The 18,663-nt window shown below is 37.7% G+C and overlaps 1 protein-coding gene across 8 annotated transcripts in view; it reads right to left on the reverse strand.

The window, feature by feature from the left end:
* Positions 1 to 18,663, reverse strand: part of RGS7 (regulator of G protein signaling 7) — a 233,350-nt gene that overhangs the window by 71,061 nt on the left and 143,626 nt on the right. For all 8 annotated transcript variants that reach the window (XM_036380812.2, XM_036380813.2, XM_036380814.2 and 5 more), the window contains exon 5: positions 8,910 to 9,016. In XM_036380812.2, the coding sequence (XP_036236705.1) occupies positions 8,910 to 9,016 (107 nt within the window). The remainder of the gene's footprint in view (positions 1 to 8,909; positions 9,017 to 18,663) is intronic.

The raw sequence follows: 18,663 nt of genomic DNA on the forward strand, positions 1-18,663 counted from the left end.
ACCAACAGGGCTGAAGGGTGACACATTCACACCAATTGTCAAATTAAATATATATTGTGAAAAATCTCTTGGTTTTGTAACATCGACACATCAAATTTAATAGAAGCAATTTAGACCTTGTTATTTATCAAGCAACAGCAGAGATATCAAGAGAATCAGAGAATCAAGCAAAGAGCTAAAGGATAAAAAAGGAACTATCACAAGCTAACTTCAAAGGCTAAGATGTGTTTCTTGCAAGCCATTTGGTATATTTTAAGGGACCAACAAAAAGTAATCCTCCAATCAACCATTCCTTCACAGTGCCACTGAAATGAAAGTGACCAGTAGAAGCACATATAAGCATAACTAGAAAAAATATGAACTCCTAAAGAATGAATTGCAGTACTCAGCACATTTTGGAGAAGCAACTATAAAATTTAATAGAGTAATTCGTATAAAGCAAAAAGTCACCATCATTGAAATATACAGTTTACAAACTCAGGAAGTGAGAACAGTCCTTCCTTAGAGCATAGAATGTATATCCAGAGAGGCCCAAGAAGAAAAGCACAGCTACATCATTTCTCTGCTAAAAGGAAGGTTAAACTCTGTTTACAGGTTCAAGCAGAGCTTCTGAAAAAAGTGTGTAGTGAGGGTTACTAAACACATAGAAGCCATATCTGCTCAAGCAGCTCTCCAGCTGAAACTCTTCCAGTTGTGGGCATACTTGCTGCAAAGTCCATATTAAAGCTCCTCATGCATACTTAGGATTTCTCATGACAAATTGCATATACTCCCATCCCAATTGAAATTAAAAACAAATTCCATCTTCTGACTTAGGGAAAAATCCCAAACGTTGCTTTCAGCACTCATTTCACAACAGGCTATGAACAAATACTATATATTCATAACTATGTTAATGATGGTAGAGGAGGACTCTGCTGTTTCATACATAAATGAAATATCTGTGGCCAGAGTACTTTTTTCAGTATTTAGTTTAAATAACACATTTAAATTTTACTGAAACTCGCACTTTCAGGTTGAAGGCAGTGTGGGCATTAAACACAATATAGGAAAGGGGACATGATCTTCAGTGTTGTGAAATGTTGTCACTTTAGCTCGCTAGGAGGCAGAGATGACCAAGGCTTTTCTAAAGGATAAAAAGGTTCAACCTAAATGTGGAGAAGAGACTGAGGAAAAAGCAGAAAATAATGCACTGGCTACTAAGGATGAGTGTAAGCCTCTCTGTGCCAGGGAGATAAAAGCAGAAAAGTTAAAACAGAACATGAGTTTTAATTAGCAAAGCACATGATAAGCCATAATAAAAGGTTTCAAAGATGTGTGATAGGGCAAGCAAAAAAAGAAACCCCAGTAAAAGGCAGACATTACAAGATGAGAAAGGGGTTCAAGTAACAGCTAGTACAGATAAGTACAGAAGATCATTAAACGCCTTCCTTGTTTGAGTCTGCAGAAGGAGGGAGATGGTGGGCAGACAAAGGTCTTCCACAGAGGCATGAGGTCTCTGCCGAGGCTCTGAGCCGGGCAGGCAGCAGCTGTCTCTGCACTGCCAGCCCTGACCCCGCCTGCCTGGGCTCGGATGCGTTTGATGGGACTCGCTGAGGAGCTCAGCTCATCGGCTCAGGCACCTGCAGCGTGGCCAGAGCTGGCCCCCAGCCAGCTGCCTCCCAGAGGGAACAGAGTTCAATTCTGCCTGCAATCAGCTCTGCCAACATGCCCAAAATTAATTTGGACATGGAGATAAGGCTACAGGGCAAAGCACAGGGAAAAAAAAAATTAGAGAGGGAAATGTTTTTATGAGGTCAGACAGTTCAGGTTAGAAGGCTGATGAAATTCAGCACAGAAAGCTTAAGGATTTTTTGTGTTTTCACATAGGTAAACTGTGTTTATTTCCAAAAAAGCAAAAAAAAAAGCTTCACCAAGCTAAAGAATGACTCTTGGTTCCTCAGGACTGATTTATATGCATGTGTAAATATTTTGATGAAATACTTCCTCTGGTATTTCTCTTTGTCTTCTATTTCCAGTACTTTGCAACAATGACTATCTAACTGGTGAGAGTTATCAAAAGTACTGAATTATCTGCTGTGATGTTTAAAGGGGTGCAATTACCCTGAAGGGTAATTTATACATGGAAAAAATATTCATTCAAGCAACCTTTGAAACATGGACATTATTTTTAAAAACATTGCATAAAGCAGAGGAGCTCAGAAGATTACAGCAAAGGGAAGATGTGTATTTCCAGAAAAGGTAAAAAGCTAAAATTTTCTCTTTTATAATGCTTCTATGTCTACTCTTTAGATTGAACATATGTTCAATATGTTCATATGTTCTATATGTTTCCAATCTTTGAAAGCTAAAGGTTGCTAATATTTGGATTTTTCAAAAGTGCATTAGGTCACTGACAGTGTAAAATCCCTACTAGTAGAGAAATAAACATCCTACATTACTTTCTTAGCAGCAAGTAAAGACTTATGGTATCACCCTAAGATATGTGCTCAAATACAGCTACAGCTGCTGATAAAGTTGTATTCAAAGAGTAGATATCTAACAGACATTTTCAAAGCAGGAAATAGCATCGATGTGTGCAGAGATAAGGAAAACTCTCCTAAAAACAGGCAAAAAATAGGATAAGATACAGATAAAGATTTAAAAAGAAAGAAAGTCCAAAACATCAAGAAAAAAAAGTTTTGAAAATTCTGGACACTGAAAATAAAGCCTGATATAAAATCAGTTTTTGCTTAATGGACTTTTGAAATGCTGGGATTGTATGGACAAAAAGTACCAACAATAAACATGCATGTAGTTAAAATGACTGATGTTTTTCCAAAGGAATATTCCACATTTTCTTGTCTAATTTCTTGCTTTTAACAGTCATAAAATTCTTGTCTTAATCTGAAGTTTACCTTGTTCCTTATTACAGACATCAAACAGTTTAATCACATAACACATGACCATAATGCAAGTGTGAGTTTACATTTCCACTTCTGTTCCAAAAGTCTCCACACAATTTCACACTCCAGATATTTAACAATCTCTGAGAAGAATTCGCTAGACAGGTTATCCATGAAGACTATGGGAAAAAGGTTTGCCTTGTTCAACACAGAAGGATTAGGAAATAAAAAGAGTCTGATACGAAGATCCCTGGTCTAATGGAATGAGGTCAGAAATGAGAATAGGAGGCATGTGCAAAGGAAAAAAGCTGCCTGTTCTCATCTGATCTATTAAAAATATCCCACAGCAATGCAGGGAGGCTCTGCTCACATAAATTACCTTCTAAATTGCTGGACTATGCAAACAAAGCTTGGTTCAACTATTTGTTACAAATCACATATCCAAATACACTGTAGAATAATTATAGCATCCCTTGCAATGTCAAATATTCCTATAGAATGAATATTACACAATCTGTGCGCCTGGTTTCCTGATCTAGAAGCTCCTAAGTGACGATTTCACCCAGGAGAGCTATGGATGTGGTATAACATGTACGTTTATTAACATGTACATAACATAACTCCACCATTTTCAAAGAGAAGATAATGAAATACTGATGTGGTTTGGTTATCCTTCATGAGTGTAGAAAATTTGAAGAAATTATCATCCTTAAGAATTTTACTTTTCCTCAAGAGGAAATATGAAGCAGTTCATCATGAAGAAGTATTAAAGAGAGAACATTTGTCATTTTGCCATGACATCCCACTTGCAGCTGAAGGAAGGTGGGCGGTAGAGCGGCTATGGGAAAGTCAAGAACTGTTTATCAGCCCAGGCAGAAATAATGCTGCCAGTTTTTATCAGTATGCTTTTGAGGCACTTTGTTTGATTGTAGGTGTAACTTGAATCAGCAGCCAGAACAAGTCAGGAGGAAGAGAAATAAGGCTTACCTAGCACTGCAGATATGATTGCAGATATGTTTAAGCTGAACAAAACAGTTACAAGGACCTTCATGCCCTTTAACCACAAAACTAGTTTTGCACACACAAACACATACTGGTTCTCTTGAGTTATACACTAATATCGCTAAGTAAACCTAACCACATAAATCCATAATCGTCCTGTAATAAAGTCATATGAAACAAAATCTTGTAATATAGCACATATTCCACAATAAACAAACTAGCAGCAGTGGATGCTATGCATTGTAAGGAATCCAGTGATAAAGTAAATAGATCTGCTTTGACTTTACCTCAAAATTAATCAATAACAATATCTGAGCTAATGAAACAGCCACTTGTAAAAATCAGTGTTACCCATCAGCTTTTATAAAACATGATTAATTTCTATGCATTAAACTCTATAACCAAGTGTCGAGGTAAGGAAATCACTAGGCAACTTTCAGCTATCCCTTGTTGATAGTAATAAGAAAAGAGTTGTCTCTGAAGCTGCTCCGTTCCACTCCAAAAAATTTTTTAAAATCCAATTACTTGGATGGGGGGGAGTACTCAAACCACTTATAAACCTTTGCATATTACTGCTATTCTTCTCTCAGGCACCAGGGAGTCTTTATAAACAGCAGAAATGAAGCCTCTGCTGAAAAGTGGCTATGCGCAATCTCAAATGCTTTGCATGATGGATGGCGGATTTCACTGGCATTCTGTTTTACATTCATTGCACTTCACAAACATGATTTCTTGGTAAAGTAAAAGGGTAAGATTGCTAGTCTAGCACTGTCGTGCCCATACAGGAAGCAAGTAGTGCTCCATGATTAGCTCAATATAATTAAAAAAGAGGCTGAAGAATTTGGAAACAAGATTTTGGCCCTGTGGCTCCTCTTTTCCAACCAAAAAGAGGATGAGCACGGAAAGCAGTGTGGGGCAAAGTGTGTCTGAGTAAGGAGTTAAAAAAATCAAAAGTGGCACTGATGGGGCAGTCAGAAAGACACATGGATTTGAAATCTTTTTCCCTCAGAAACCTTAACAGAACCTGTATATAGCAAGCCTGACCTTAAAAGACAATTACTTAGTTATCACACCTGCAATTGCCAAAAAAATCTGCTAAACTCTGCATAATGTAACTTGTTTCTTTTTCATTTCTAAAATCTGGCTTCAAATAAAATCCTTCCCTCAAGGCACAGTAGATTACCCAGAAAGGCTCTGGAGAGTGGCTGAAGAGCTGTGATGCTCAGCCACAGACTCAGAATTCAGAATGGCCAGAGGTTGGTCCAGAACAAGCCTAGAAGAAGCCAGCTCAGTAAGGCTGGCTCATAGAGGTGTGTAAAGCAATGTCATTCCACCTGAGATATGAGGTGTCCACAACACTTCACACTCTAAACTATTTTGCAACAAAGATATTTCAAGGTCCTTACAGTGATTCCTATATAATTTTATCCCCAATTTTAGGCATGGGAAAACAAGGCCAGATCAATTAAATGCATTTGTCAAGAAAGGGTTCCCAGAGGCAGAACAGGAGAAGATACTAAAGTCTTCGTCTTTCCAAGGTCCATTAATTTTGCTGCTACCTTCACTCTTGCTTTCACAAGAAACTGTTCCGTTTTCATACTTTTCCTCAGATATTTGTGCCTTTCATCTTAAAAGGTACAAAACAATAGCAAAACCTAACCCTCATCTCAGAAAATTAATTAATGCAAATCATGAAGTAATCTCATTTAAAAATGAGAGTGTGACTATCACTAGTCTCAGGTATCCTATGAGTTTTTTTACAGCCAAAAGATACTAGAAATGTTATTTTTCACAATTAACGTCAGGAGACACTATGCATTCAGGGCTTGTAGAGGAAATTAGCATATTTTTCTGTGGGATGATACTACAGAAGCTTACCAGCTGAGAGGGCAAGTCAGGCATTCCTCACCAAGATGGACATATTATCATTTGTGTGGACATAAATGAAACATCTCTATGAGTAATCCCTGGCCCAGGGAAGATATGTTTTCCAAGATGCAGCTTGCTTTTCTTATTTGGGCCCCTCATATTTATTTGCTCTCGGGTAGAGGAAGATGGTGACCTCCTTTTTTGGTCACCGGTTTAAATATCCAGGAAAAGGCAATGCAGCTGTTTCTGCTTTTTCTTATTGAGTCTAATAAAAAAATTCCTCTCTTAATAAGGCAATTAATATTTATATTCATCTCCTTTGAATTAAATTGATATCACAGAAATGAAGCTAATTAACACCTGAGTAGGTCACTGAATGATCCATCTTTTTTTTTTTTATTTCATATTATTTAAAAAAGCAGATGTGACTATACTCTTGCCTCCTGATGGCAAGAGTAATAACTGGAAAAGAATAATTTTTGCCCATAAAAGGGCATTTGTCCAAATGAAGCTCCACTGCTTTTAGCTATTTCTATACAACAGAAGGTGGTTTAAAACAAGCTAGAGATAATTTTACTGTCAGGAGGGAATGTGTCACCCTTTTGAGAACAAAACATCAAGCACATGGAGAACATTACCATAGCTAGTCTGTTTTTTGTAGGTTAGCTCTTTGTATTGCAAAGATTTCTCTGCAGGTGTGGCTTCCGAACTTTTCAGTGCTGGCAGGTGCATGGTTTTCTCTTTTTATCAAAATATCTGGAAATTTGTGAATCCCATCCAGTACTAAGAGGGTACTATGTACAGAGAACCTGACCATCTATTCTAGGGCAAAATTCACACATTTGCAGTCAAACTTTCCTCCCCGTTGAATATGTTCTCTTCATCTTCTAATTTAGCAGTTCAGTAACAGATTTTATACCAGCCTTATTTTGGTGGGGAACGTGGAGATGTAAGCACACAAATTTTGCTGTTATAACTCCAGTTAACAATATGTCACCACTATGAATTTTTTCTCATCCTATACATTAACAGCTAAAGTTGCATTGTCACAACAACAAAGTCATGCTGTTGGCATAGGAATGGCAATGCAAAAGGTACCACAGAGAAGCAAACAAGTCAAACACTGCAAAAACAGGCTGAGCAACACTTGATTAAAGCGTCTTATTTCATATGCATTTGTCAAATAGGTGCCAAATTCTTAACTTGTGTAAATACACTGAGAAGATTATACAATCTAGCCCTCACTGAAGCTTTGGGTCCAAATGTAGGCTGTGGACCTCTGTGAGGAAAGCTCAAAGCAGGGTAGCTGCAGGACTCTCAGTGGTCCATGGCACAGGTAATTCTAGTCCATACTTCCCTTCTGTCAGACTGTCATGCCAGCAGAGGTGCTCATTTCTTGTGCTGGAGATGGAGGCAGCTGTGCAGAATTCAATGACAAGCACTCCTGTAGGTAAGTACTACTCTCCACAAAAGTTGTTGTATATTTTGTCCTTCTGGACACTGCTTATTTAGACACCGAGCCAAGAATTGGAGCCTCAACCACTCCATGATTCCTTTCCACTTGCCTTATAAGCACATCAGCAAGCCCCTTCAACCATGTGCTATCTTTCTTCTTTATACTGAGCACTGAGGAGACTGAAGCCTCATGAGGTTAAAAAACCCCTTTTCCTTCAAATAGTCTTTTCAGGATCAAAGGTAACTGTGGATCTAGGGGAGGAGGCTTGGAATGCTTACTCTTAGTATTACCCACGTACAAATCTAACTTTCTGCTCTGTTGAAGAACAGCTTTTTTGCAGTCTGACTCACAAGATCTAAATATGAAAATAGGATAATATTGTTTGCATGTATGCAATAACGCTCTTCATTGCCAGTCTCTGCTGTGCATATTTAATTTTATTCATGCTAAGATTTTGATTTATACAAATATTACAAGTCTTTCTCTTCCCTTATGTGGGTCTATGAGACTTGAGCCAAAATATTGGTGAAAGTATTGTAGACAGATTAATATAATACAATGTTTGAAACTATTGGACTGGTCTCCAATCACCAGTTTTCTTCTGCATTTGAAAGATCACAATTTCAGTACTATTTTGTTTTTGATGGCTTCTTTTTTAAAGAATCTTTAAGACAAAGTTTAGATGTATATATATTGAAGACAATAGATTTTGTTCTACCAGATATTATTTTACTGAATATTTAATACAGTTAGAAGTAACAGAGAAGAATTAACAAACTTAATTTCATAGTGATAGTCATCATATCATTTCAAAGCAATAAATATCTAAACAAGAGCTAGGAGCAGCTCTTGGTAATACTGCCCAGGAATACCGCCGCATCGAAAGAGCAATACGGGGCACAGCCACCATTGTCAAAAGTGAGACATGACAAACAAAGTGAATCCTTTCAATTGAATCCACAATCTGGTACTTTGCAGCCGTATTTGTTTGAAATCATTGGCAATATTGTTCTGCAAAATTCTAGCCCATTAGTCATTATTAGAAAAACAACACTTCTGCTCTCAGGGCCTTAGTTTGAAACCTAATATAATGAAATACAACTATGTGGGTTTCTGAATAATATATGTGTAAGTGTATATATATACATATATACAATGCTTCCAGCTTGTTCTGAACCATCTGCCCATTGGTTGTATGCAGTGGGACTGACAGATCAATATAAAAATGTTTCTGCACTTGCTAGAAGAATACACACTACTCCAATACTACTGAGTTACCAGTAAGGAAACTCTCACAAAATAAAAAAAAAATAAATATTAATTCCATTACTTATCAGATTTCCAGTATAGACTTGATATTTAAAATTCTAAATTCAGACCATACTAGGAATAAGAGGCAATAACATAATATAGTTTACTATATTTCAAAAATAGTACATTAATTTATTTCATGAAAGATAGTTCCACACTCAGCATTTTCACACTTTTTTTCCAAATATCAAAATAGCCATTATCATCTCAACACTTTGCTGAAAATTTATAAATAAGATACTTCTACAATTTGTTACTTTTAGGAGAATTTCTACTCTTTACCAGGTTATGTAAGAAGCAAAGTATAATTAAATTTGCTATGAACTTTTCTGTAAGGCCTTTCAGGCTCCATTTGTGAAAGTTAAGAACATATTGAAAATACTTACCTGGAATCGATAAAAGGTGCCATCATCCTTCAGTGTTAGAACATGGTCTGAAATTGGGAAGAAATAGCCATGTGCTGCCATCAGAGTTCCCAAATGCAGAGCTTCAACTGTTTCAAGAAAAAAAGAAAGATAAACTAAAAAGCTAAATAACATTTTTCAGCAATTTAGTTTTTTTGTTAATATTCAGCTGATATCCTGCAGATAACCACTTTGTTCTCAAAGTCCTACCATCACGAAAGAGCTGTCTTTTTCTGTGTAATATAATGATGCAACCAAAAAACCACCGCACTTTCCTTAACAAGTAGCTTTTACATGTCCCACTTGTAGCTGTGCTTGTAGCTGTCCCACTTGTACATGTCCCACTACTTATATTGACATTAAAAGGTAGCCTTAATGCTCACTCACTTGTTCTGAAACTGAAAACAGCTATCACCTTTACCTTGATGGTGCAGCCTACTTTTCTTCTTCAGAACAGTTTCTGATTACATGTTAAAATAGTTGATTCTAATTACATGATATCTTTCTCAGTAGCTTTATCAGAGCTACTGTAAAGGATAGAGATGTCCTGAAAAGTTTATTACTGGAAAAATAGCAAAGGATAATAGGTTCCCAGAACAGCTGAGGTAGGAAGGTATTTGTGAAGGTCATCTTGTCCAACTCCCTCAATCAAGCAGAGAAACCTTAAGCTACTAGCTGAGGACTTTGTCTGAGTGTTTTTTGAATAACTCAAAGGAGTGAGACACTACAACCCCTCTGGATAATGCTCAGATTTATATTCATCCTCTAAGAAATGCTCATTTGTTCCTATTGCCTATAACTTGGCTGTCAGTAATGGCTAGCACAGTCTTGTATTAAAAGCACCACTGCAGCACCCAACCTGCAGTCAAGCATCATCACACAGAAAAAAATTCAAGTCCTGACATCTGTGTTCTTGCTGACAAACACAGAAAGAGACATTCACTTATGTTTCACCCATTCTTATTTTCAATATGAGAAGGCTTATTTATTTACCCATACTTCATTAGCATCCAAAAAAATTCCCTCCTTCACCCTTTGCTCACCTGAAGACATTGACTCACATGGGAGATAAAGGACGAGCAGTGGGACAAGTTTAGGCTAACCCAAAGCCAGCAAACACATGAAAGGAACAAGAAAGGGGATCTGGACAGTATTAACTGAGAGCACATAACCCTACAGGGTTTATTTGGTACCAAACATTTATTGTCATCCCCATGTTTAGCAAACTGATTCTTGTCCCTCCAGACAGAACCATTACCTAAAATACAACAGACCCTCTCTGGCTATGAGCTCTCCAACCTGATGTAAAACTCCACGATGCTGTTTAGACTTTTCCCAGTTGCAAGCCTACAGGAAATCTCTCTAACAGAAGGAAGGGAGCTGCTTTGTTCCTTGTGCCTGCAATGTCTGTAAATTCCCATCTGAACTTTGTCCTAAATATAAAAAGTTCATATATTTTTGTTATTCATTCATTTCAATCTGCTAAATGCTATTATCCTTGAATCAGAAATTTTGAATCAATGCTTTCTGTATCGTGTCAGCCACCGAGATTTTTCTTTTTACTGTTTCAGTTCATCTGCCTTCCAATTTTATTAAGCTTTTCTTTGTTCTTCACATTGCAGCTTATTGCCAACTCAAGTTTTTTTTTATTTTTGCATGTATTATGTATCTTGGTGGAATGAGAGAAAAACAAAGAAGAAATGTGCTGACTTTTCTAGAGAAAAGCTTTCTCAGACAAGGGTGACAGAGCTTGCCAGGGAGCTCTGACACAGATGAGTACATTCTCTTTTGATTAAGCCTACACTAAATAGGCTCCAGATTTTTTTCATGTGCTTCCTGAATTCTGAATCATAATATTTTTCAAGATTACAAGAAACTCATATTATTTCCTTTTACACAGCAATTTTTTGAGCATATCTGGACTACTATGTCCAGTTATGCCCATTGCAGTATAAAAAAGACATCAACAAACTTTGAGTGAGTCAAGTGGGAGTCCACCAACATCACTAGGGCTGAAGAATGCACCCTATAAGGAGAGGCTGAAGGAGCTGGGCTTGGTCAGACTGAAAAAAAGGAAGGTGTCAAAATTTTGGAGGTGGCTAGAAGTACCTTTTCAATACCTGAGAGTTCAAAATGTGGGAGGCAAGATCTTTATGGATTTGCAGGGCAATAAAGTAAACAAAAGAAGAAATAAATAAAAGAGAAAACGGTAATAAACCAAATCAGGTATAGTTCTGACTTTCAGTCAAGCAGAAGGAGTGGCTGCCCAGACAGACTGTGTAATCTGTATCCTTGGAGGGTTTCAAGACCTGAACAGATAAAGTTCAGGGCAACATGTTTGACTTCACAGTTTTCACTGATTTGAGCAAGAGTTGGACTAGAGTCCTCCTGGGGTCCCTCTCAGCTTGAATTATATTACAGCTCTGTGACTCTAGATGGGTCAAGCAGAAGTGGAATACAGAAGATAAAAAAGGGATGAAGACAATTGAAGAAGAAACTATTTGAAAGCTCCTGCCAGAACAGCCTATACTCCAGGCAAGTCTGGATGCAGTAGCAGTAAGGGCTTGTATTTCTCTCACTGACTGAGTCAGTACATATAACCAAGTAGAGTCACAATAGGTCTCCATGAAAAAATAGAAAGAGTTACCTGCCTTTCTTTGGAAGTCAATTACAGTTATTTAAGGTCTGAATTAGTCCCAACAGCAGCCTATATTTCTTCTCCAGTTATGTATGGGGAGTAAGGTGATTATACCCTTACCTCAGGCAATCTCATTCAGCTGGAATCCACACTAACTCAATGTTAAGGTATATCTTTGTCCTTACACCTAATAAGCCTTAATAAGGACATACAAGTGTCTCCTTTTTTTTCCTTAACTAATACACAATTAATTTTCATTTTTTATGGTTGTCAATCCATCAGGGTTTTTCAGAATTACATGAATATAAATGTATAAATATTCCCTTTTAGTATCGACCTAACATCCACTATAGCTCACACTTTGAGTGTTACTAAATTATACCGGGTGAGTAATATCCACAAGTTCCCTGTCTCACACCAGGCTGGTAGAGGACTAATACTGATACTCTCTGTGCAGCAGCAGTGGAACTACAGCACAGAAAGAAAACTCACCTCTCAGGAGGTTTCTATTCTCTAAGCAAGAGGTTGTCCAGTGCATTACAGAGGCAACACTTCGATACCCATCTCAATTTGCTAAAATCAGACTGAGAAAATAACTACTATAAGAAGCCAATGAAGTACAACAGTAGTATTTAGGAAATAAACTCACGAGCTTGAAAAGGAAAATGAAGCCAGCAGCAGACCAATCTGACATGCCTAAATGCCTAGAATTCAAATACAGACAGATTCTGTATCTTCATTCCTGCGTATGAAGTTAGAGGATTTTCATTTAAGAAGCACATTTCATCTGGAAAAATGGCAAATGTAGGTTGGGAACATCAAAAACAGCTGTGAAGTGCATTAGATAAGAAAAAAAAGAAGTCTGAAAGAAATGTTTTTAGACATACTGGTTGCCAGGTAGAAAGAGTAATATTTATATGTATTCAAAAAACAAACTCAAAAAATTGGAGGAACAGAATAAAAAAAAAAAATACAGGTTTTTTTAGATTTTTAGATGGCAAGTGAACACAGATGCACACAGAAATGTGATATCTACACAACTATTATTTTGCAGTCCTCAGTAACTCTGTATAAAAAACACAGAACATAAACAAAATCCTCAGTCACACCCAGATAGCCTCGCTGAGGAGGCATAATTCAAATGGCAGTCAGCTGCTATACAAGGAGTACAAACTGCAGCCAAAGATGTCTTGTAAAAAAATCTGAGGATGACAAAGCTCCTGAAGGTGTAGACTTTGGCTTCCTCAACTCAACACCCTCTTTTGAAGATATCAACTATCTGATTTGAGGATCCAGACACTTCCTAGTAATTAAACTGTGGAAAAGTGGAGCAGCACATTTAAAAAACAAATTTACCCAAACCACTGTTTTAATTTTTATAGGTATGAATAGGAAATTGTTGGGAGCAACAATAGCTAATGGTAGAAGAATTCCTCAGGTGAAAGACAGAAATGTATCTTTATGAGCCCATTTCAATTCAACAGGATAAAAAATACTTTATATAAAAGCAAAATACTGCTTTGAGTGTAGGTTTGATTCTTAATGTGTATTTTATTGCTGGGCTAAAAGCTCAGAAAAAGCTAAAAATTCCATGGTTCACTCTGCTGTTGAACTTTATTTAGTTGAGTGGGTGAAGTGAGCAACACATATACATAGATTGATTAGAAATCATTTCTGTGAGACATAATATTGCCCAGCCATCTGCTGTGCCATTACAAGACAGTGATCTTGACAGATTAAATGTCAGTCACTTTTAATATACTTTGTTATACAAGAGTCAGATATTTTCAATGCTTTGGGACAATGTAATCTGACAAAATCTAAGGAATGAAAAACATACCCTAGTGGTTGAGTTTTGACTTCATTTTCTTTTTAAACATAGGGCAGTTTTCTGCTTACTGTAATAATTATCGCATGGATTGCTGATAGTTTGTTCATCTTAAATTGCAGGGTATGGTATTGGTGGAACAAGTTGTTTCTTATGATATGTCCACAGGAGGGAATTAAAAAGGAAGAACATTCGTTGTTTTTCTTTGGAATAAATATGTTTCTGTGCTTTGAAACCCCTTAAAGGATAGGTTTTCTGTGATTGGTGTGAATTCTGTTTTTTCTCACACATCTCAGGTCTGCCTGTGATGTGGTATCTATATTTATTTTTACTCCGAAGTCCATAAAATACTTTATGCTATCATACCAGTATAGTCTTACCACATCTGAACCACCTTGCAGTAATCTCTGAGGGAGTAAGGAAAGAAAAATACAGTATTTTCCAATTGTGCTCCAATTTTGAAAGTCCTTTTTTGGAGTCTGTCTACAGATTTCCTACATGGAACACAACTTGGGGCATTTTGCTTCCTTAAAATTGCTTTATGATGTAAAAAACAGTGAAAAACCCAAACTGCCCAGTTCTCATACATTTTTGGGTCCAAAAATATCAAACAAATGAACACTTCCCTTTCCATGAAACAATAAAGCGTTTGGTATTCTGGGTTATTTGTCGAATTTAAAATCCATCACAGCACTGAAGTGCACTGCTAAACCACACAGCAGCCTGGAAGAAGAATTAATGAGTCAGAACTTCACAAGCACACATTCATTGTAAGTGTCTAATGCCAAGACTTTATCACTTACTCTCACCTCACTCCTGCTGTCATTTCATTGCCAGTGTGAACACAAGCTGCAAAGGATTAGAGTAATAAAATACAACCTTCTTCTCACGCTGACATGAAGCGTAGGAGAGACTCACTGTCTCGGCCTGACTTTGGTGTTTAAAGAGGAGAAAATAAACCAGCTAGAAACATTCTTGAACACCCATAACACCATAAACCACCCTCTTTTGTCTCATCTGAATTTGTAAGGGGAGCAGCACTTGGTGAGAGTCATTTTAAGGAGGATAAATCCAGGAAGAGGCATTATTTACTAAAACACAATTAAAATGAGATTCATACTTGATTTCAAGATAACAAGCACAAACCACATTATCTGTCGACAAGCATCTTACCTAAATAGGTAGGATTTTTCTTGTGATACACAGTGCCTGCTGATGCCATCAACAGGGCAGAAGCTTTGGTAGGAGCATCACTCAGCAGGTAAGGAGGAAAACCTATCAAAGATGGGCTATGAGTTGCCATCTGCCCAAGGAATGGTAATTTCCACCCTTATAGTCTGAGATGATGTGCAACATGCAGTGCATCCCAAGTCTAGAAACAATGATGCACACCTGAAACATCAACTACTTTCTTCACAAAAACATCCAACAAATCAGGCACTGTGACAGTGATGAAAGATAGCTGGATCCTCTTGCATCCTCCCCTTTCTGCCCCTGTCTCTGATGGGCAGTGTAGTTTGCCCTAAGATAAGAACACCAGGTGGGTATTTCAGGAGGAATTTCTGGATGCTCACATGATTAGTGTATTCCACTGATGGGGAGATGAGATGCTTGTGACTGACTTTCATCCACATCAGCCTGCGCGAGGGTGTAAAATGCTTCTGGAGACTGGTCCAACTGGGGAAACTGGTCTTCCAAGGCTGGACACAGTTTCTGGGTGGAAACTCCCCCCAGCAGGGATTCTGGAAGAGTACATCCAGCCCAAAGGTGAGGAACACCTTAGGATGGGTGACTAAAATGCACTAAGATCCAGTCAAATGCAGAGATAAAATCCTGGAGTAGTTACATTTATGCTTCGTTGCTTTGTAATTGTGAATTCTGCAAGGCCAAAGACTGCAAACCTGTACATTTCTAGCTGCACCTCTTTATAATATAAGCCTTCAAACATCAACTGTTGACCAAATCTGAGACTAAGTGGACTCAGCTGCACCCAGACTTGTCCAAGAAGTTTAGAAAGCAGGGGAGTCTTACTGACTCAGCAGGAAGGACCACAGCCTGATTATGCTATAATCCACTGTAGTAGATGACACAGTTGGTTATATATTGTATTGGCAAGATTTAGATACTGTATTAGCAATAAATCTGATCATAATCATCTACATAATCACAATGTCCTACTTCTCATGCCTGATCAAGAGCATTTTGTCGATTACTCTGCTACAGGGACACCTGCCTTATGTGCTCACAGGATGTGGGTGAATGGGGGGACTGACCTAAATCTGAAAAACTTTCATCCAGATAGCATCAACAGAAGACATGTCACCATCAAAGACTGAAGGAAAGGGGAAGCTGGCCTACAGTTTCTGAAAAGAACAAAACAAAAACAAAGCAAAAGACCTTTATTCAGTTACAGGAAAGGAAAAATAAAAGCAAGAAATTACCACATTGGAGGGGGGGAAAAAGTAGTCCTTTAAAAAGAAGCTGCTTCTCCCAGCTAGCAACACACAAACCCTCATTTTAAAACCTTCTAAGCATTTCCTAATAATTTTCCTATGTGATGGTTTCCGACTGCATTTCAGCTCACAACACATTAAGTGCTGCTATGTCCTACTAAAATCTGCTTTTATTCTCTTAATGAATTTGGATCTTGAAAGGCAGATGCCTGAGATGTCTAAAATACATTGACTTGAGGTGATAACCAAAGCTTTCATGTTGATCAAAAAATAAAAAGAAAAAAAAATTGGAATTGCAACATGAGGTGTCAAGAAACAGACAAATGAGGAGTAAGGTGCTGGCATTGAGCAGTGCTGTAACTTCACCTCTGGAATATTTGTTTGTGGTGGTTGTTTGGCAAACTGGAAACGCACTGCTACAGAGGCTGGAAGAAATTCATCCAAGATGTAACCAACAGGTAGGCTTAATTACCAGACAAAAGCGAACACAGCACAATTTGGTAACTAGATTTTGTCACAGTGCATCCAGTATGCAGTCATGAAAAGCAGCATGAAAATATTTAGAATTGCCTTTATAGTTTCCCTGTTATCTCCAGCCTCAATTTTTTAAAGTACTTACCAATATCACACCAGCAATCAGGCTTTTCAGTGGTGGAATCTAGTGCTGTACCAATGAAAGCATTCATAAAACTTTTCCTCTAATTTCACTATTACTAGTCTTTGATCTTTTTTATTTTCAGTTTTGTAGAAATTACAGACTTTTTGCTATTCTATCACTGATATCTCTTGTCTCTTCAAATCAAAATGATAGAAGGGTGAAATCCAAACTCCTTTGAAGTATGGGTTTCCTGTTTTTCCTTCTGAGTCTTCCTCTGAAACTGCAACTTTTTGGTTTAAGCTTTGATTCCCATGCTTCTCTAAGGCAAAATAGAGGAAATCAAAACCTGTGTGTCTTGTTTTCCCTAATGACTCTCTGAACTTATCTCTGTAAGATATTTCCAAACACTTCACTCATTCCCTCCTCCAGTATGAAACTCTGAGCTGATATTTAAAGTCATATGTGCACCCTTCTGAGCAAACCTGCTAAAGACAAAACCCAAAATTTTACAAAAATTCCAATTACTGCAAATACACTACTTCTGAGAATTCCTTCAGATGAAATCTTGCTTCACAGTTTCAAGCATCTGTAAAAGACCCAAAATACTGGGCACGGACTACTTCTGCTCAGTATTATAATTATTATGCTATTATTTCAATTTTCTTGTATAGTGCTAGCACACCAGATCTTCCTACTTTTCTCGCCCCCAGTGGCTGAGTCTACAGATATGTGAAAAAATTTTTTGGCTGCAAATGTTCAGTGGGGAAGCATGTGATTCATTCTTCACATGACACCCAAGAATTTGTGCATGCTAGTATCAGCCAGGAAAGGTACTTTACATCCCATTTCCATCAGACACAGTGCCCGGTGTGATGGTGTGCTTTCCTGGCCACAGCACAGAGCCATTGCTTCTCCCTTTGTTTGCCATGCTCAAGGGAAGGCACAGCTGTCAACTCCCCTCTCAGCCAGCTCTGCTTGGACACCACAACTCTGGAGCATTTAAAAAAGCACGTTCCAGGCACATGACCAATGGGCACTGCCGCAGACAGTTTTGTATCTGGGATGGGGTTTCAAAGGAGGAGACCTGTCCTTAAGGTTTGGCAGACGTGGGGCATGTGAATAACTAGTGTGGTTGATGCACCACTTGGATTTGTGGCCAGCAAATATAAAGAGTAAGCACAGGCTTTTTCAGTGCACAAAATATTTGTTCAGAAGATAACATTTGTACAGAAAATAATATTGTTGAATCAGAGGGACATCAGTCAGCACGGAGGTTGTGAAGTTGGGTGAGGGAAGCAATAGGTAGCCCTGACTCTCACAATGATTACTGCTGGTCAAGATGAATCATGACATTTTCTTTAGTCTCTAAGTTTGTTTTGATATGAATTGCTATTGCACCAACCATTAACTTTGTGTCATTGTCATGGATTGCTATCATAATCACAAAACACCCACTTACGACCAAGCAGTTCAGAAAATACAAAGAACACACAGCAGCCACAGCTAGAAAAATAACTGCCTCTTTCACGGCACTCAATTCAAAAAAGAATAAGACAATTCTCTTCATAACATTCTTCATACATCCAGCAAACTGAGAGCATAAAATACTGCAAATAATGTACTTTTTTTCTCTGTGGGAAGAGTGCTGTGATTTTTAAAGTCCATGAGGAGTTAACAGCTTTATAGGTAAATTGGTGTCATTGAGACACACACCAAGAAAAAAATGCCATCAAAGCTCAGGAAGGATAACAACAATGAGTGTGGAGGTGGCTTTTCTGAAGAATAACATGCCACTTCCCATGTGATCAGATTCAGTTATCTGGGATGCACATATACAAGAATACCCAAGGTAGTTATTACAAACAGGATCTCTTTCAGAGAGTTTTATTTGTCCATTATTTATAGTAGTTTGGTTGGCAAATAAAATATATTTCACTGTTCTCATCAAAATGAGGGAGCAAAATTTCCAATGTTGCCAATTTCCATATTATACCATCCCATGTTCCTATTATCATAACTCCCACTCCTAGTGCTCACTTCTCCCCTTTGCAAGAGATTTACACAGATAATTATAGAGAACTATCAATTCAGCCAGGCAAACTCTGCTATTAAAAATAAAGAAATACTGACAGATATTAACTAGCAAAAATAGCCCAGTGAAAACTCTTTCAGAAGTGCGTTTTTTCCCCACAAAAAGAGAAGAAGCCTCAATGAATGAC

This window comes from Molothrus ater, chromosome 3, assembly GCF_012460135.2.
Source record: "Molothrus ater isolate BHLD 08-10-18 breed brown headed cowbird chromosome 3, BPBGC_Mater_1.1, whole genome shotgun sequence".
NCBI classification, from domain to species: domain Eukaryota; kingdom Metazoa; phylum Chordata; class Aves; order Passeriformes; family Icteridae; genus Molothrus; species Molothrus ater.